This window comes from Manis javanica, chromosome 10, assembly GCF_040802235.1.
Source record: "Manis javanica isolate MJ-LG chromosome 10, MJ_LKY, whole genome shotgun sequence".
NCBI classification, from domain to species: domain Eukaryota; kingdom Metazoa; phylum Chordata; class Mammalia; order Pholidota; family Manidae; genus Manis; species Manis javanica.
Window position 1 is genome coordinate 35,878,069 of NC_133165.1, and position 18,721 is coordinate 35,896,789.

The 18,721-nt window shown below is 57.1% G+C and overlaps 1 protein-coding gene across 17 annotated transcripts in view; it reads right to left on the bottom strand.

Moving 5' to 3' along the window:
* Positions 1 to 265: 265 nt before the first annotated feature.
* ELN (elastin) overlaps positions 266 to 18,721 on the bottom strand; it is a 31,191-nt gene continuing 12,735 nt past the window's right edge. For 3 of the 17 annotated variants that reach the window (XM_017662377.3, XM_017662434.3, XM_017662360.3), the window contains 27 exons: positions 18,114 to 18,185; positions 17,765 to 17,794; positions 17,209 to 17,280; positions 16,556 to 16,597; positions 16,129 to 16,188; positions 15,797 to 15,847; positions 14,449 to 14,538; positions 14,308 to 14,361; positions 13,601 to 13,768; positions 12,425 to 12,478; positions 11,767 to 11,883; positions 11,444 to 11,506; positions 10,959 to 11,045; positions 9,949 to 10,005; positions 8,781 to 8,870; positions 8,638 to 8,697; positions 7,976 to 8,101; positions 7,276 to 7,314; positions 5,787 to 5,831; positions 5,641 to 5,700; positions 5,032 to 5,139; positions 4,322 to 4,360; positions 4,057 to 4,110; positions 3,651 to 3,695; positions 3,217 to 3,243; positions 2,565 to 2,615; positions 266 to 1,260 (listed from right to left, as the gene is read on the bottom strand). In XM_017662377.3, the coding sequence (XP_017517866.1) occupies positions 1,217 to 1,260; positions 2,565 to 2,615; positions 3,217 to 3,243; positions 3,651 to 3,695; positions 4,057 to 4,110; positions 4,322 to 4,360; positions 5,032 to 5,139; positions 5,641 to 5,700; positions 5,787 to 5,831; positions 7,276 to 7,314; positions 7,976 to 8,101; positions 8,638 to 8,697; positions 8,781 to 8,870; positions 9,949 to 10,005; positions 10,959 to 11,045; positions 11,444 to 11,506; positions 11,767 to 11,883; positions 12,425 to 12,478; positions 13,601 to 13,768; positions 14,308 to 14,361; positions 14,449 to 14,538; positions 15,797 to 15,847; positions 16,129 to 16,188; positions 16,556 to 16,597; positions 17,209 to 17,280; positions 17,765 to 17,794; positions 18,114 to 18,185 (1,805 nt within the window). In that variant the 3' untranslated portion in view covers positions 266 to 1,216. The remainder of the gene's footprint in view (positions 1,261 to 2,564; positions 2,616 to 3,216; positions 3,244 to 3,650; positions 3,696 to 4,056; positions 4,111 to 4,321; positions 4,361 to 5,031; positions 5,140 to 5,640; positions 5,701 to 5,786; positions 5,832 to 7,275; positions 7,315 to 7,975; positions 8,102 to 8,637; positions 8,698 to 8,780; positions 8,871 to 9,948; positions 10,006 to 10,958; positions 11,046 to 11,443; positions 11,507 to 11,766; positions 11,884 to 12,424; positions 12,479 to 13,600; positions 13,769 to 14,307; positions 14,362 to 14,448; positions 14,539 to 15,796; positions 15,848 to 16,128; positions 16,189 to 16,555; positions 16,598 to 17,208; positions 17,281 to 17,764; positions 17,795 to 18,113; positions 18,186 to 18,721) is intronic. The other 14 variants (XM_073215199.1, XM_017662454.3, XM_017662409.3 and 11 more) reach the window with 9 other exon arrangements.

Sequence of the window (18,721 nt, forward strand, 5' to 3'; positions counted from 1 at the left end):
GATTTGAAGGCAGATGAGAGCATACAAAGGAGCCCAAGACAGTTTCCTTTATAAGGTTTTCCTTTATTAGTCTTTTCTGAAGCAATTAATTCTCTTTTCTTACTTAAAAAAATGTGTGTTTCATCCAGAGTTATACCAAAGTGATTAAAATGAATTTACTACTGGTGATATAGCTCCCCAGATCAGAAAAGAAAATGTTTATTTCAATCAACCATAAAAATATAACCGAAAGAGAACATCAATAATAAAAAATAATCCCCAAATATCCAGGACAAAAAATAAAATATTTATTGATCTATCACAGCAAGACACAAAGAGATGGAGGTGGGGGAAATGCTCTGGAATACAGTGGCTCGAGGGAGGGATGGGGGATACAGTACTGCATGGGGGGCTCCAGGTTGGGGAGGACATTCCTGCCACCCCAGCCAGCACAGCCCCTCACACCCAGCGCTCAGGCCCCTTTGTAGGGGTGTGTATGGTGGGGAAGGCTGGGCACAGGCTGCCTGACAGGCTGACCAGGTTGGTGGTAGCGATGCCCAGCTAGCTAGGGGTGCCGGGTGGTCAACTGGGCACAGGATGGATGGACGGATGGACAGATGGGCGGATGAATTCCACAAGAGCAAGAGAGCTATTCCCAAAGGGGTTCTTCCCACCTGAAAGTGCCCCAGACATGGTGACTAGGTGTGGTAGAGGTGGCCAAGGGGGCCAAGAGATGTTGTGACCAAACCCAGCTTGAGGCTGTGGGTGCTTGGGTACCAACCGGACCACAGCCAGGGTGGGTCCTGGTGGGCAGGGGGAGGCGGAGCTGCCCAGGAAGTGTCCGCACCATTTTCAGAGGAGCCCCAGGGAGGGGTTCCCAAGGGGCTGCCCTTCCCTCCTCCCTCCCACCGGAGGATGAGAGCACCAGCATGTAGCACCAAGTTCCCCTGGAGATGGAGAGTGTGTGGAGGGGGAGCTCCTGGGTGGGAAGGGTCTGGGGGCAGGGGGCCATGCCCATCTGCCCCTGGCCTCTGAAGTAGGGGGCCTCCTGGAGCCCACTTGGCCCCTGCTGCCATTTCCTTGCCCTGTGGATTTCCAAGGCCGCCCGGCCTGCCCTGTTCCCTCCCGGGGTGGGGATTTAGGAGGGGGCATGGGGTGGGGTCACAAAGGGTTTACATTCTCCACCAAGCAGTAGCACCAACGTTGATGAGGTCGTGAGTCAGGGGTCCTGGGAAGCTCACTTTCTCTTCCGGCCACAGGACTTCCCCAGGCAGGCCCCACCTGGGTGGGGGGAGGCACCGGTTGTTCAGTTCAGTCCTTCCTGGTTGCTATTCAAGCCCCTACCTACTTGGGCCAGCTCCAAGCTGTTCTCACACCCGCAGCAGGAACACTGGCTCCCAGAAGCCACAAGAAGCCTGGCTACAGCCTCAGGCCAAACTGAGCCATTCCATTGCACAAACTTCCACCGGGCAGGTGGGTGGGAGCAGGGCCCAAGATATGGTGCTGAAATCAAAGCTCAGGCCTGGACAAGGTCCGTACCCTGGGCCACTGCATCTGGGAAGCCTTCAGCGAGCTGCTCAGAGCAGCCGCCATACAGGGAAATAGGGGGAAGGATTAGTTCACAGGGTCTGGAGGAGACGGCCCTCCTAGGGGAGTCCTGTAAGTGTGAGAGCGCTGGATAAATACATAGAGGCTCGGAGAAAGGGAGAGTCTTACTCATCCACAGTCAGTGGCTGAACTGGGACTCGCCCTCAGGACGCCTGCCCTCTCCTGGGGAGGGTCTCGTTGGGAAGCTATGTTTCAGACCATCAGGGCATTGTTGTCTGGTAGTGGCCAGACATGGCCCATTACCGCCACCTGGTGGCAGCGAACCGACCAGTGGGGCAGGGACAGGCATCTCGCTGCAAAGCCCTCCCTGAGTGTTTGGAAATCAGTGTGACAGGGCCACAAGGGCCAGCTGGTGCCCGACTGAGGGCAGCGCACTCTGGAAAGAGTCAGGCTGGCTTGCCTCTGCCCCTCCCTGCCCTGCCCTTGGCTGCCTCGTCTGTGTGGTGGGAGGCAGGAAGAGGTGGGGAGAGGCTCCACAGCCCGAGCAACACAGGGGTGGAGCTGGGGCTCTTTTGGGCATCCTTGCGAGGCATCTAGGGCAAAGTGACCAGAACCTGCCCCACACACTCCCAGAGGCATGTCTGCATCTTTGAGCAAGGATGTGGCTGGCTGTGGGCCAGGTAGCGGCCTCTGCCCACCCTGCCCAGCTGGGGGGACCTTGGGGCCCCCTGCACCCCTCAAATCCCCTGACTCCAGGGCTTCTGTTGTCTCCTCCAGCCTCTCTCTCCTTCTCTGCCTCTCCAAGTCTCCCCTTTGCCCCGTCCCTGCAGGGGTGGGTGCACGCAGCAGGGAGGGAGGAGGGACTGCCAGGCCTGGCCCACTCTTAGCCCTGAGGGTCTGTGTCAGAGGCCAGAGAAAGGACAGTGAGGTGACCAGCTCCCCCAACCCCACCCACCCCGCCTGACCTGCTGCCCCGCCCCCAGGCCGATGGCCTCCTTTCCATCTCTGTTCTCTGGCAGGGACTGAGCTCTACTCACCTTGGTATCCCAGGGCCCCCAGAGCCCCACCATAGGGCTTGGGAGGTTTACCTGTGGAGGGAATGGTAGGGATTGGGGAGGGGGCAGGCTTCTCGCCTCTCACAGAACCCCCAGCACATTTGGTGGTTTGAAGGCTCCCCTGCCCCCAGCCTGGCCTTCATTCACTCCCAGCCTGACCCTTGAAGATCCCTCCAGCCTATGGGTGCCATCACCCGCCGCATTCACAGCCTGGCCACATTTCCTAGTTGCAGACCCCTGAATCAGACATGCTCTAGGCTTCAGCCTTCCTGACCACCTGCTTGAATGGAACTTGCCCTTCTCCAACAGTTTCTCTCCTTTTCCATGGGACCTTGTCAATCTCTCTAGTTAGACCCTAAGACTGGGCATGACCCAGGTCTCCTTTTTGCTCCTGTTGTCAAGGGCCAGGTTGGGAGCCCTAGGAATCGGGACCCTTGCCCCCTGTCCCTACACCCCACAGTCAAATTTTTGGCTTTTTGATTCTCCTGGAGGCTCCCTCAAGCCCTGATGCAAGAAGACCAGCCCAAGGCGTGGCCACACCAGCTATTGCCTCAACAGGACTCTGCTTCCACCCAGGGAAAGCAGCTCAAGGGCCCTGCTGGAAAGGGGCCCCTCCTTCTGATTGCAGACTCACCGACTCCCAGGGCCCCAGCTCCGCCACCTATGAGGCAAGAACAGGGGCTGTAAGTGCGCGCTCTTCTGGGGAGCCACCCAAGCCCTCCCAGGCAGCATGGGCCTCTCCCAAGAGGGGCCGAGTTTGGGGCTTGAGGATGGGGAGCCCTGGGCTCTGCCTCACTTATTGTGTGGCTTTGGAAAGTGCTAGCACTGTCTGAACCTCAGTTTGCCTCATCTGGAATATGGTGTTTTGGGAAAGCTGATGCTTTGTGGCATTGTAAGGGAGGGAGAGGAGAATGAGGGGAGGCCCAGCTTCGTGTCATCTGAGGTCACAGGGTCCGCCCCTGGGTCCTGGCTCAGCCCTTCTGAGCAGAAGATAAAGCACGGGAGGAAGAAGGACAGGGCCAGAGCTCCAGACAAGGCAAGGCCTGGGAGCAGAGAGCCTCGGTGTACCTGGGTAAATAGGAGACAGTCCAAAGCCAGGTCTTGCTGCAACTCCTGCAGGAGGGGTTTGGGGTTGGTGTGAGGCAGGCCCCATTGCAGCCTTGTCACCTGTTGCCTCTCTGCCCAGGACCGCCTCCTCCCTTGCCCTCCTCCCCATTGCCAGAGCAGCGCTCTTAACAAACCTTGTCCCTGCCTGGCATCCTGGTCTGGGGCCCCATGGCCTTAGCTCATCAGCTTGGTGTCTTGAGGCCATGACCCTGAGGCCTGCCCCTTTGCCCAGGATGTTTCCTCTCCTGGACTGCCCCCTCCACCATCTCTCTGTGTCCTTGTGCTAGATAAAGTTCCAGGAGTCCCTGCCGCTAGCCAGCCAGGCCTCCCCTAGAGCTGAGGATCTCACAGCCGAGATGGCCCCTACCTCCAATTGGGAATGGCCTGGTGGCTCCTAGCACGCCTCCGAGGCCAGCGGCACCTGAGAAGAGGGTGGATGGACGTCAGGACAAGGCACATAAGGGGTCCTGAGCATCCCCTCTGGGCTCTGGCATCAGGGATATCCTGGACAGCCTTCAGGGGCATTGAGAGCAGGACTGAGGCCTGAGCTGGGTGGGGACAGGGCGATGGGGGTGTGGGGGTACAGCTGTCTGTAGGCCTGGGGAGAGGGAGGGTGTCAGGGAGCGACTCACCATATTTGGCGGCTTTAGCAGCTACAGCTGGAGACACACCTGGGGAGATGGGAGCATGAGGGCTCAGGACTATCACCTCCCTCCCAGGTTATGTCCCCCCGCCGACCTGCTCACCCCTTGACCATCTGCCCGCTGACTCATCCTCCCACCATCCCTCCATCCCTCCTTCATCCATCCATGTTTGCAAACTCTTTAAAACTCCGACAGTGTGGCCAGTCTTGTGGAGCACACTGAAGAAACTACAGCCTGGCCTAGGTCAGGAGACATAGTGATGACCCAGAAAGGAGGAATGTCAACCCAAGGTCCTCCATGACAGCAGAGATTTTGGGAAAGTAACTTCCCTCCAAGCTTTGCTTTTCTTCTCTGGAAAATGGGCATAATCATCATTATCCTAATGAACTCCCCCTTCAAGTGGTCAGGTGGGTTGAAAGAGGAGAGGGACAGGATAGGCTCCCTAGGGGCAGCCCTAGTTTCTGCTTGCTGAAGTCTCTCTCCAAATGCTGCAGGAGTTTGGAGAAAGGGGTGGCACTCCTGCAACCTTGAGCTGCAGATGAGGTGCAGATGGGACCCAAGTGGAGAAGACAGATTGGGCAAGGTGTGGCAAGCTGTGAAAGAAAGTCGATTTCTCTCTCTCTCTCTCTCTCTCACACACACACACACATACACACATACACATCCCGTGTGTTTACTGATTCCAGAGTAGCCCTCACCTCCTAGGTCCACGACCCCTGGGATGGCTCCACCAACCCCAAGCCCTCCGACTCCCAGTCCTCCAGCTCCTAGTCCTCCGGCCCCAAGCCCGACAGCTCCTCCCAGGCCTGTGGAGAAAGCTGTGTATTAAATCCTGGCTAGTGTGTCTGCTGAGGGGTGGAGATATCATCCCAGCATCTAAGTGGAGCCTGAGCTCCCAGGGCCTCAGAGGGTGCAGTGGGGCTGGGAGGTGGGTTGGTGCACCTGGGGGATGATGCACCTGAGAGCCTCGGGGACGGGTCAGGGGATATGTGGTACATGTTTAGAGGCCTCCCCGAGCCTTGGGGGCTGTGAGTGTGCTCACTTCCTGGTAGCACGGGCCTCCCCTGAGAGGGGCCACACTCTGGGCTTGGGTGTGGGAAGCCCTGGACTCTGCCTCACTCTTTGTGTGACCTTGGAAAGTGCTGGCACTGCCTGAACCTGTTTGCCTCATCTGGAACATGGTGTTTTGGGAAAGCTGATGCTTCCAAGCCTAGCCTTGCAAGGGAAGGAGAGAAGAATGAGGGGAGGCCCAGCTCCATGTAATCTGCATTCAAGGGGGTCCTGGCTCAGCCCCAACTGGTACTCACCGAACTGGGCAGCTTTGGCAGCAGCTTTGGCAGCGGCGGCTGAGGCAGCAGGTCCAGTTCCTGCAGACACAGAAAGAGTTCAAGGAGGCACTCCCCATGGGTCAGTCTCCCTCCCTGCCCAGCCCCCTGGGGGGGTTTCAGCTCACCTGCCACACCGCCTGGGACACCTGCTCCACCAAGGGCTCCTGCTCCTGTGGAGAGAGGATGGAAAGTCAGTCCCCCCATTTCTGAAGGATGGGGTCTCCCTGCCCCCAGGGACACTGTGCAAGCAGACTGGGGGCCAAGGCCATGTGACCCAGTGGAAGGAGCACAGAACCGAAGTCCATTCCCAGACACCAACTAGGCAGGGGCAGGCCCCTTTGGGCTTTGGCCTGCCCATCTCCTCTCCTTCTGCCAGGCTGGCGCTGGGAGGCACAGGCAGCCACAGTGGTGGCTGTGAGCTGCCAAGAAGACTAGTGTCAGGTTCTGACAGCCCTGGGTTTGAATCCTGGTTTCTCCACTCATAGCAGTTGCCTCTCTGAGCCCCAGAGCCCCATCTCCCTAAAATGAAGTGCTGATCCTTACTTACCCTGCTTACCCTGCAGGTGTTTGGAGAACAGAAGGACGCACTCTCTGTGAACTATTCTGAGGTCTGAACCATCATCCCGCACAGAGTGGCTGAGAATGTAACCTTACGGTGCACTCACAGTTCCCAGCACTGCACACACATCACCCTGCTTACTACTCACGGCAACAAGGAAGGTCGGTACTGTGATCACCCCCATTTTGCAGGTGAGGAATTGAGACCCAGCAGAGGTTAAGGAATGTGCTCAAGTTTCCATGGGCAGGAAATGGCTCAGGAGCCTGCACCATTGACTGTTTTGTCTCCCTGGAAATGTCTGTCAGGTTCAGGCTGCAGAGCAGCCAGCGAGGAACAGGCGACTGGCCAGAGGGTCACCGGGCCCTCACTAGGTGGGGGCTGAGAAGGCTGGGATTTTCCGAGGTGGAAACTGGCCTCAAGTGGACTGGCCAGAGCTGGTTGGCAGTTCCCTGGCAGAGGCCCCAGCCTGGCTCCCAGGAGGCCAGGAATGCAGGGGCCACAGACAGTGTGGGTCTGTTTGGGCTGTGCTACCCAAGTGCCAAGTGGAGGGGCAGGCGGGTCTGCCACGTCCTCGCAGCACGTGGCGGGCGCAGTCATTCTGACAGGGAGGCGGGCAGGGGGCCTGGGGCCTGGACCAGGAGTCCCAGATCTGCTGGCAAGGAGGCAGAGGCAGCCCAGCCAACAGAAGGCCTAGCCCCTCCCTGGCCTCATGTCCCATGAAACTAGCAGGGCTGGAGGAGCCTTAGGGATCATGGTCTTCACCAAGGGGGACCTGCCCCCAAGGGCCTTGGAAGTATGAGGGGTGATTTTTACTGTCCTGGGGCTGGAGGCATGATAGGCATTTAGTGGGCAGGAGCCAGGTCTGCTAAACCGTTATTACTGTGTCCTAGAAACCGCCTTTTTCCGTCCTGACCATCCCAGCCCCACACTACAGTCTCTGGGCACTGAGCCCTGGCCCAGGGGGTGGGAAGATGGGTGACCAGGTGCTGTCAGTGCTTGGGGGGGGCACCCAGGGAACCAACCACAGGGAGGGGCAATATGTGGGGTACACTCACCATATTTGGCTGCTTTAGCTGCAGCCAGGGATCCAGGTACTAAGGAAAACGGACAGAGGAAAACAGGTGGTCATCAGCAGCTGAGCTCTGTGCCTGGGAGTCCTGCCTCCTCCAGGAAGCCTTCCCTGTCTTCCTAGGCCTTCATTTTTCTTCTCAAAGCCCTGAAATTGTGGCTCCCCAGCCAGGAGCTTGTCCTGCCAGCTAGAGCTTCAGTGTCTACCTGTACCACTGCCAGTCTGGTCTGGAGGGCTTGAGGGTTGACCTGTGCCTCCTCCTTCCATTTGCCCCCTCTCACCTCTCCAGGCCCAGTAGGATCTGCCTGAGGCTAGTGACCACTAGGTGAAGAACTAGAGCTCTTAGTGGCCTCCTTGCCACAGTGCAGTGCTGAAGTGGAGCCAGCCAGCCACTCGTGCTTCCTGACACCAGGGACCTCCACCTCCCTTCCTGGGTAGTGAGCTTCCTCTCAGTTTAGAGCCCTGTCACCCCTCCTGTGAGAGGCAGAAATGCTGAAGTCCGGCAGCTGGGATTCCCTTTGCCTGGCCTGCCCTCCATCTGTTGCCTTACTTGGCTCTTTTAGAACCTAATGGAGAATTTACTACGCACCCCTGAGTTTGGGCCCCGGGGGTGTGCCAGGAGGAAGAGAAGGCCTTCCCCTGGGCTCAGGGGGCAGTTTCTATCCAGCCCCTAGAAGGCCCCTCACCTGCACCTGCCCCAAAGCCAGGAACACCAGCACCAGCCCCAAAGCCAGGAACACCAGCTCCAAATCCAGGAATGCCCGCACCAACTCCAAATCCGGGAACACCGGCAGGAAGCCCGGCGGCAGCCCCTAGGGGACAGGGGCAGTGGCATGGTGGCAGCAGGCAGGCACAGGCCCCTTTGGGGGCGTTCTGCCCAGGGAGCTGAGTCAGGCCCCAAGAGAAGGGGCCCAGACCCAGGTGTGTCCTCCTCCCCCTTATCTGCTCCCTATGCTGCCCCTGGAATGGCCCTCCTAAAACTTCCACAGACCACCAAGGCTGGCCTTCAGGCTGCACACTGTGGACTGCACACCCTTCCCAGCAGAAGTTCCCGCTCTTCTCTCTTGGAGGAACTCAATTTTCCTCACAACCGTCTGTAGCAGGTTCTTTCAGCACCCATATGAGGTGTCACACACAAGGACAGGAATCAGAGGTTACTCAACTTGTATGGGATGCAGAACTTGAACCTGGGTCTCCCTCACCCCAAACCTGTCCTTGCAACCCCTGTGCTGCCTGATGCCTTGGGGGCCTGATGAGGCTGACTATGCTGGGGCCCAGCACAGACTTGGGTCTCCCTGGGCCAGCCCTGGGCTTGGTCGGGGGAGGAGACAGGTAGGTGGCCACTCACGGTACTGGGCTTTGGCAGCTGCTTTAGCGGCGGCTTTGGCTGCAGCTGGGGTCCCTACTCCTGGATGGAGAGGGACGAGGCTCAGGGGTGGTATCCACGGAGGGTTCAGAAGCCCCTCAGGCCCACTTGCTCATGCAGCTCACCTGTAACACCGCCGGGCCCCACGCCAATGCCAGGCCCCACACCAAGGCCGGGACCCACGCCAGGACCCACACCAATACCAGGGCCTAACCCTACAAGGGCGAGAAGAGCTCATCTTTACCAAGTCCGACCCAGGAGGCAGAAGCTGACGGAAGGAGCAAGCAGGCTGGGAGTCAAGGGCCTTTGGTTCCCATCCCAGCCCAGGCACAGCCTTGCCGTGTGACCCTGGACAAGTTACTTTCCCTTGGTGGCCCTCAGCTTCCTCATTCAGGCTGCACACTGTGGACCCCACACCCTGCCCGTAAATATGTACAGGATCAGGAGCTCTTAACTTTTGGGGGACAAAGACCTTTTCTGAGACTTTGGAGGGTGATGGAAGCAGAGCTACATGGTAAAGGAAGCTCTGCAAGACAGGTGGACCTGGGTTCAATCAGTCCATTTAGCTGTGTGAATGTGGGCCTGTTACTTAAGCTCTCAGAACCTCAGTTGCTCAGTAAAATGGGAATAATAGTACCAACTTCATAATGGTGGTATAAAGATTACTTTAGCAAACAGCAGCTTTACAAAACAGGGGTTGTCTGTCATATGTGAGTTTGGAGCTCAGCTGACCTGAGGCTAAGATGTTCTCTGGCCCAGACAGCTGTAGACTTTGTGGTCTGCACCTTGCTGCCCGCAGGTCCCTAAAGCCAGGACTCGTGGACCCCCTGGCCCAGGGCCTGACATGCAGCTGGGCTCTGATGGGTGGGGCTGCTGCAGTTTGCAATATTCAGGAAGGTGTGGGTACCTGGGGCTGCCAGGATAGCATGTAGCAAGAGATGCAGAACCTTGTCAGGGAGCAAGAAATACTGCCATGGCTCAAGGGGGTGGGAGCCCAGAGGAGCCCAGAAAGGGGGCAGGCCCCTGGCTGGACTGAGAGTGGAGGGCCTGTGGAAAGAGTGGGGAGTGGGTCCTGGAGGGCTCAGCAGGGCCTGTTCTCACTGTGCTTTTGTAATCAGAAGCTTCACCCTTCACCCATGGCCCCTAAAAGCAGACAGGCATGCCAAAAGCTGTGTGGAAGGCACATGTTCAGATTGTGACCGCCTCAGGGGCACCTGCCTCTCAAGGGGAGCTGAGCAGGGGACATGAGGGATGAGGATGGCTGGGGCAGAAGTGAGGGGATGGGGCACTTACCAAACTGGGCAGCTTTGGCGGCTGCTTTGGCGGCATCAGCTGCTGGGGTCCCTACTCCTGTATAGGTGACAAGCAGGGTTCAGGGAGTGGTCCCTCCCCAGTGTCCCCCATCCCCCACTGTGGAAAGACCTCCCAGAGTCTCCCTCTAGGGAACTGTCCCCTCTCCCAGAAGACTCTCCCTGAGCTGCCTCCTCACGCGAGAGACAGAGGGAAGCATGCAGAGCCCAGGCCGAGGCAGGTGCCTGGGTTCCGGGCTTGCTCTGCAGTGGGCCTGCCCGCTGGCCTGGGCACATCCCTTCGCTGACAAGTGGCTCTGAGACTGTGATATTCCAGCTCTGGCTGTGGTGGAGGGGAGCCCAAAGCTGTGAGTGGTCCTCTCCTAAGCCTTCTTCTAAAACGTGTGGCACCTTCTGCTGAAAGTAGTGTTAATTTAAAAAATCCTTTAAAAAGTGCCTGTATCCAAATTATTGGAGGAAATGGCTCATTTCTTGGGGAAATTTAAAAGGAGAATTTTATCCCAGAAAGAAGGAATGCAGAGGAGAAATCTGATGGGAAAAAACAACCATGCCAGGCTGTAACTTAATCTCATTGTAATTCAATCTCCTCCTTTGGCCTCTGGTTAGTGGAGAAGAAAGAGCCCAGGAAACTAAAGGGTGATACAGGCCCTCCCACCTGATCAGGAACAAGAAAGGCCATCAAGCCCTGGCAGGACAGAGCTCGCCTGCCTACTGTCTGACTTCCTGAGCTCCTCCACATATGACAGACAACCCCTGTTTTGTAAAGCTGCTATTTGCTAAAGTAATCTTTATACCACCATTATGAAGTTGGTACTATTATTCCCATTTTACTGAGCAACTGGAATCCCATGGAGGGTCTTCCCTCTGAACTAGGGGAAATTGCTTTTCCCTCATCTCCACCTCTGGGCTTGGTCTTGCCATCTGTAAAGTGATGCACGTGGCCTGGGTCAACTTCAAGGCCCCTTCCATGAGACGAAGCAGGACTTAGCTCACCTGGAACCCCTCCAGTGCCGGGCACACCTGGTATTCCATCTCCGACACCTGGCACTAGCCCTCCCAGGGCTCCTGCTCCTCCAGCACCTGGAGGAGGGGAGACTGTCCAGCCCTGCCCCTAGGATCACCCACCTTTCTGGGGGAGTGGAGGGTGGAGGTGGAGTGGGGAGCAGAATGGCTGCATGAGCACCTCCAACTTGCTGGTTTGGGGTGAGGGTGATAAGCAGGGCACTAATAATCCTAATGGTGGGCAACTAAAAAGGGCAGAGAAGTTCAGTGTGGCTTTGGAAGATGGGGCCAGGGATGCCTGACCTTGGCCCAGGCCATTTCAGTCCCAGAGACCTGAGCGTGAGGTTGCTCTGCCCTCATGCTGGAGAACTGCTCCAAGCTCAGAGCCTGGGCCCCACCGATGAGCAGGGCTGGAATGGGGAAAGGGGATGCATGCCTCAGGTGGGAGTGGGCACAGGCCAGGCACAGGAACTTACCATACTTGGCGGCGGCCTTGGCTGCAGCGGCTGCCTGAGCTGCAGCTGCGGCTTGGGCTGCAGCTGTGAGGAAACAGGAACCGAGAAAGAAAGGTACACTCAGACGAAAGAAAGGTACACGCAGACGTCTTGCTGGGTCCCTGTGAGGCTGTGCTCAGAGCAGGGCTCCTGCTCAAAGGCAGGCCCTCCCCGCACTCTCCCCAGTTCCTGCCTGAACAGGCTGAAGCCCAGGCCACACTCCCTCATCCCCTACCCCCCATAGCCCTACAGAAGAGAAGCCCCCATGCCTTCTCCCACTTTCTCTAGGTGCAACTAAGGCTCACGGGAGAGGGCAGCTCCAGGAACACCTCCAACTCCAGGTCCGACCCCGTAGCCAGGAAAGCCCCCAGCACCAACTCCAAAAGTGGGAATGCCTCCAACTCCCACTCCGCCTCTGGCCCCTGCAGAGGTGGGAGAATGAAGTAGAAAAGGATCTCGATGAGAAGCTGGGTTGAGCTCTAGGTGATGCTGGTCACCTGGGGGAGAGGATGAAAGCCTCCCCCAAGTCTTGTCCTTGAAGGACTGGAAACCATGGAATGCTTGGGCCCCCACCAGCCTCTTCCAGGAAACCTTTGCTGACTGCCTCCAGATACTTCCCCAACCTCTCTCACTGAGCACTTGGGGAAGGGCCCCTTTGTGGGCTATGGAGAGACGGTGGGCAGGTCCCATATCTCCAGCCAGGCTTAGGCTCCTCTGAAAGGGCCCTGGCCAGGGCAGGAAGGGCCAGGGACATTGTTCCTACTAGGAATGCCATCTTGGGGCTCTCCTATCACTCAGCCTCTTGGCTTCATGACAAGTGGGAGACAAATGGGGGAGACATTACTCCGGGGCCCAACTGGTCCAAGTCCTAGCTCTGCCAGTGACTTGCTGTGTGACCCTGGGCCAGTCACTACCCTTCTCTGGCCAGAACAGGGAGGGGCAGACTATTGGCACAGCACTCACCAAATTTGGCAGCCTTGGCAGCTGCTTTAGCAGCTGCAGCTGGTGAGACAGCTCCTGGAGAGACCAAAAGGGACACAAGTGATCAGGAGAGAATGGAAGAGAGATGTGCAATATATACCCCCTGTCCAACCATCTGTCTGGCCCATCTTCTGTCAATTGAGCCAACCCAATGGATGCTTACCCATCCATTCACCTACTTATATCTTTATGTACCCATCTGTCCATCTGTCTATCTAACCACCCATTCATCTATCCACTGACCTATCCATATGTCTGTCTTTTCTTGGATTTTGATCCACCCACTCAAACACTTATCTCTCTGTCTATCCATGTAGGCTTATGTTCATCCACTTATTCACTCATTGGCCTATTTATCCATACATCTAACTATCCAACTACCCATCTTGCATTTACCTTCTCCTGCCCATCTGTTTACCTGCTCATCCAACCATGTGCTTACCCATCCATCCAACCATCCACAAACCCATCCCATCCATCCATCAATCCACCCACCCATCCATCCATCACATCCGTCCATCCCATCCTTCCTTCCATCTCGTCCTTTCCATCTGTCCATCCATCCATCCATCTCGTCCATCCCATCCATCCATCCATCCATCCATCCATTCCATCCATTCCATCCATCCATCCATCCATCCATCCAACCATCCACAAACTCATCCCGTCCATCCATCAATCCACCCACCAATCCATCCATCCCATCCCATCCATCCATCTCGTCCATCCCATCCATCCATCCATCCATCCATCCATCCATCCATCCATCCATTCCATCCATTCCATTCATCCATCCATCTGTCCATCCATCCATCTATCCACCCACCTACCCACCCATCTACCATTTACTTAGCACCTATTCAGCTAAGTGCTTGGAACATATAGATGAAAAAGACATGGTTCCTGCCCCCAGGAGCACACTGACAGCCAGAAGGTGAATTAGAGAAAATGATGGTGAGAGTGACTAATTAGGAGATTGTTAAAGCCCAAGGAAGAGAAGATGTAGCACGGTGAACAGACGGAGCAAAGAGGATAGATGGGTGAGGCACTAGGGGAAGTCCAAAAGTCTTGGCAATAGTTTCAATCTTTCTTTCTTGCACCTAGACACACATACACACACACAGTCCAGCCCACCCATGATGCCTGGTCCCCCAATACCTGGGACCCCAACACCTGGGACCCCAACACCTGGGAGTCCAACACCAGGGATGCCAACACCAGGGACTCCAACACCAGGGACCCCAACACCAGGGACTCCAACTCCTGGGACACCTGGTACTCCCCGGCCAAAGCCTGGCCCACCAGGCACCAAGCCTCCAGCAGCTCCTGTAGAAGGAAAGGATTGTTCTTCTGATGGGACCCTCAGAGGGAACCTCAAAGGTCCTCCAAGTGAATGGTGGTGAGGAGCTGTGGGAGTGGCAGGTGGGCTGGCATTGCCTCTGCATAGATGCAGCTCATCCAAGAGATTGGAACAGCTGAGGGAGCCCTCTAGAGCTCTAAGGGCTTGGATGCATGGGTGGGGAGAAACTGATCCTAGTCTAAAGCAAAGTTGGAGCTCCCCATGGGGCACCCATGCAGTTGGCACAGCAGCCATGGGTTGGCCCGGAAGAATGGGAGGAGCCAGATGCTCCACAGGGCACCCCCTTTGCTGGGCCCATCAGTAAAAAGGGCTGGAAGGGGCAAAGATAAGGAGACAAGAACAAGCAGGTTTGGGGGTGGGAGGAGGGAGGCTGCCATAGATGGACAAAGTCCATCCAGCCTTGTAGGACTGGGGTCTCCAAGGCCCATACAGGGCTCTGAGAGCAGGTCCTGAGGGTCTGAGGGTTGGCCAGAGTCCTGGGCCTATCCCCTCTGGGGGTACTCACCATATTTAGCTGCCTTAGTGGCCGCCTTTGCAGCAGCAGCTGGAGCCCCGGCCCCTGGAGAGACAGCCGCAGAGGTTGAGGCCCTTTCCCCGTGGTGGCCCTCTCCAGGACATCCTCACCCCCTGCTGGAACAGATGCTACCTGCAATGCCTCCTATCCCAGGAATGGCGCCGGCCCCACCAGGAATGCCGCCACCACCAACACCAGGGAGAACTCCAGCTCCTCCGGCACCTGTTGGGATAGGGACAGGGCAGGTGTGGCTCCCAGCACCCCTCCTGAGACCAGGCAGGAAGGACACTTGGATGCTGGCCTTTTACCCAGATGCTATCCCCTGGGAACAAGGCCCAGGCATCTCTAGTTTACCTGCTTGAGAAGGCCGCCACCCCACTGTTCCTTGACACCCCCAGAGTGTCCATTTCAACACATGTATTAAGGGACATGTATGTTTTCAGACAAATCTCATTCTAACCACTGCCACATACTGAGAAACCACAAGCCGCCGTTCCCTGGGCCAGAGAGGGGCCCCCCGTAGGAATGTACAAGGCTTCCTCTCCCTGTGTTCCGAAGACCCAGCCAAGTCTGTAATCCAAGCTCCTGGCTGCCTGGTTCTGGCAGCCCCTTGCTGCCCCACTCTCCTTCTCCCACATTCCAGCCATCCCCTCCAGCCTGGGGGACTGGGAGGGAGGGCCTGGGGGGCCTCGGTGGAGCAGGCCTCTAGCTCAGTGCTCCCCCCTCATTGTCAGCCTTTGGGCTGATGGGGAGATGTCTTCTGTCCCACCGTGGCTACAGGAAGGGCTCGCCTGGGACTGGAGACAAGGCAAGGACTTCAGTCCCAATGAACTGATTCTGAACTGGGGGTTACCTGGGGCAGGGGGACAGAAGCCCCTGTGCCCCCAACATGGGTTCAGGGAAGGCTGTGCCACATCTGCTAGCCAAGGGGTCATGGCTGAAGGGGCTTGTTGCACATTTTACAGCACACATTAAATTGATGCTAAACTATTAAATTATTTATTTAGATGCTCATATATGTACCACCTAAAATGATCATCCCAACCACCATAGTATCTATTCCCTCTGCCTGGGATCCTCCTCACTGTTTTAACCAAATGGCCAACTCCACCTATATTTTAAGGCCTGAATCAAATGTTGTTTTCTCTGAGAAGCCTTCATGATTTTCCCCAGGTAGAAATAATGTCTCTTTCTTCAGTAATTCCACAACAGGGCCTACATTTTCTAGTAGGACTCTTATCTGTCCCTGTGCTCTGAAACAGATGGATGGAAGGAGGGAGGGAAGGAAGGATGGAGAGAGAGAGAAGGAAGACTGAATGGACAGATGGGAGGCAGGAGGGAGGGATGGAGGAAGCCAGTGGTGTTGACACATTTGGATAAATGAGGACAGGGAGAGGTAAGTGTCTGTGAGGCAGGCCCCAAGTGTAATGGGAGGGTTGCTGGGGCAGGGGGCTGGCAAGTGAGGATCTCAGGTACTCACCATACTTTGCTGCTTTAGCTGCGGCTGCTGCTGCAGCCTGCGAGCCAACCCCTGAGGGAGGGAAGGGGAGAGACTCTGAAAACAGCTCCTGCATCTCAGAGCCACCAGCGCCAAGAGAACAACCCTTCTACATAGGGCTGTGGGTGGGGGCTTCATAGCCAGCCAGAGGCTGATTGAGTTGCCCCCACCCGGGACCCTCCTCCAGGCTCACACTGGTGTCTGGATGCAGGATAGGCTGGCCTGCTTTCTGGAGGGAGCCTGGCCAGCCCCAGGGCTCTGGAGCCTGGTGCTTAGCGTCCCTCTGGCGGACAGTGTGGTGAGGCTTTCCTTACCTGTCCCTGTCGGGTACCCAGCCTTGGCCCCGGCACCAGCCACTCCTCCGGGCCCATAGCCTGTGAGACAGAGGCCCAGTGGGCGTGTGTGCAGACCTCACCATGGCTTCCCGTCCTCCCCTGCCGTCCAGGGGCGGGGCTGCCCAGAGGGTCCATCTCGTCACCCCCAGTCAGAGTTAAAACAAATACAAAAGCATGTGGAATGGTTACTTCCATTTTACAGATGAAAACACAGGCTCAGAGAAGAAACTGGTTTGCCTGAGGCCTGGGGCTAAGTGTGAGGGCCAAAATTGAGAACCAGGCTGTCCGAGTCTAAGTTCTATGTCCTTTCTTAGGGGAGTCTCTTTCTAAGGGACACAGCACCCTTGCCAGGACCCTGCAGCTGGAAAGAGCTGGAAGCGCACCAATCTAGAAGGGTCTTACTCACCATAGGGCAGTTTCCCAGTGCTGTAGGGCAGTCCGTAGCCACCTGAAGAGAGAGCAGGGCGGGCTTAGGGGCTGCCCTGTGGCAGTGCCAAGCCACTGCCTCAGTGGACAAACCTACTCCCACGGGTACTGAGGCCTGAGACCTCCTCCCAAGGGTCCTGAGCTGCTCACAGAGGTTCTTAGGAGAGCAGAGGCCCTGGGTTGAGGAGGAAGAGGGCTGTCCTGCTCCAGGGCCTGATGGGACACCCGTTCCCCTACAAATCCAGGCCCTGCCATGGCCCCAAAATCTGAATATCTTCTTTATTCTCCTCCTCAAGGGGAAACATCTCCTTGTCTGAGCTGATTGTGGAGTTGGGTTGGATTAGAGGACTTTTTCCAGTGAATGGAGTTTCTTACCATCCACACAAGTGGTTTCCCATCAGGGCCACAGGGCTCTGAGTGTGTGCATGTGTGTGCCTGTGAGTGAGGCCAGCACCCCAGTTTGGCTTTCCCATGCTCTCCTTTGCTGGTGACCAGAAGTGAGCTTCGATACCTAAGTTTCCTAACCCCCTGCCCCAGCACAGAGACACTAGTGGCTGCACAAGTGCCTCCGTACAAGCTGGCTTCTCAGCAGTGAGGCCCAGTGAGTGGTGCCTCTTGACTCCTCCTTCTGACCTGGCAGCTTGGGTGCCTTGATGGGGTACCCCAGTGGGACTCCAGGCTGCTGACCCCCAAAGGGTCCAACTCCTGTGGGAACAAGGAGAGTAAAATCAGGGCCCAGCAACTCGGACCAGCAGCCCCTGCTAAGCCTCTTGCCTCGCACTGCACTTTCTGCTCAGACAGAATGAGTGCCAACTGCCTCTGGAAACCATCCTGCCTAGTGGGCCGTCCTGCCTCCCTGTCCATCACTGGCCAGCCTAGCATCCCCCAACACCAGGCCACTTCCTCCAGGAAGCAGCAGGACTCTCCCTGCTGGGGCCTGGGCCATAGCTGGGGCCTGCAGCCCTCCCAGCATTTGGCACAGACTGGTGGGTTTTCTGGGCTCATTTGGGGGCTGCACAGACAGAGGGGTTAGAGGAGCAGGCCTGTGGCTCATGCCACTTTGGGTTGAAGTGGTCCAAGTCTAGGAGTAGTAAACCTGAGGGGAACTGGACAGGCCTTGATTGGATTCTGGGTGCCTGGGCCTGCCGGGTCAAGAGCCCCTTCCTGGCTAGCCAGTCTGCTGCCTTACCTGGGATTCCAGCAAAAGCTCCACCTCCACCTGCAACGACAAGGTGCTGTCACTGCAGCCCTGCCACCATGGGTGCAGCCCTGAAGCACCGATGGCTGCCTGGGGCAGTGGCCAACTCTGCCCAGACCTCCTATCTCCTGCTGCCCTCTCACACACCTGGGGACTTCTGAGAGAGAGGTACACTGCCCATCTTTTCCCAGCATTGGAGCACATGGGGTACCTGCCCAGAGGGCCCTGAGCCCAGGGTCCCCTCCCCACCCCGCCCACCTCCGCTCCCACCCCAGGCCAGAAGCACCTGAGGGTGGGTAGAAATTCTCACCATGGACCCCCAGCCTGGCTGGCTGCATACCTGGGGTCTTGGCCTTGACTCCTGTTCCAGTGGGAACCCCAGGGAGCACCCCCACACCTGGGAACCGAGCTCCTAAGGGGGCAAAGTGGGGTCTGGCAGTAAGGGAGAGAAGGCAGGCCTTGCAGGCCCGGCCTGGCACCCACACCTCCTCAGGGTCACACTGCTGACCTCCCTCTGTACTGTCAGCCACAGGCAGGGTTTCCATGTTTGGGGAGAGGGCCCCGTGCAGTGGTGATTCTCCTTTCCTGCCTGACCCAGTGTCAGAAGACCTGAGTTTTAAACCTGTTTCCTGTTCCTCAGCTGGCCTTGTCTCTAATCTAGAGCTGGTTTCCAGCCACCCTGTCTGCCCCCCACTGAGAAGGCAGACAGTACAAGCTGGTGGGAAGCGGGAAGGCTCTGCCCTTTTGGGGCTCTGGATCAGTGTACGTTCACAACCAGACACAAAGCAGCCATCTGCTGGGGCAGGGACTCTCCATTTGCCAGCGTCTGGTGCTCCCTCCTCTCCTGTCTCCCCTGGGGGTGGGCCACCTCAGTCAGAGAGAGAGAGGTGCACTCTTGTCAGCGAATCCCACAGAGCAGCCCAAATCTGGGCTTCTGGGGGAATTCCG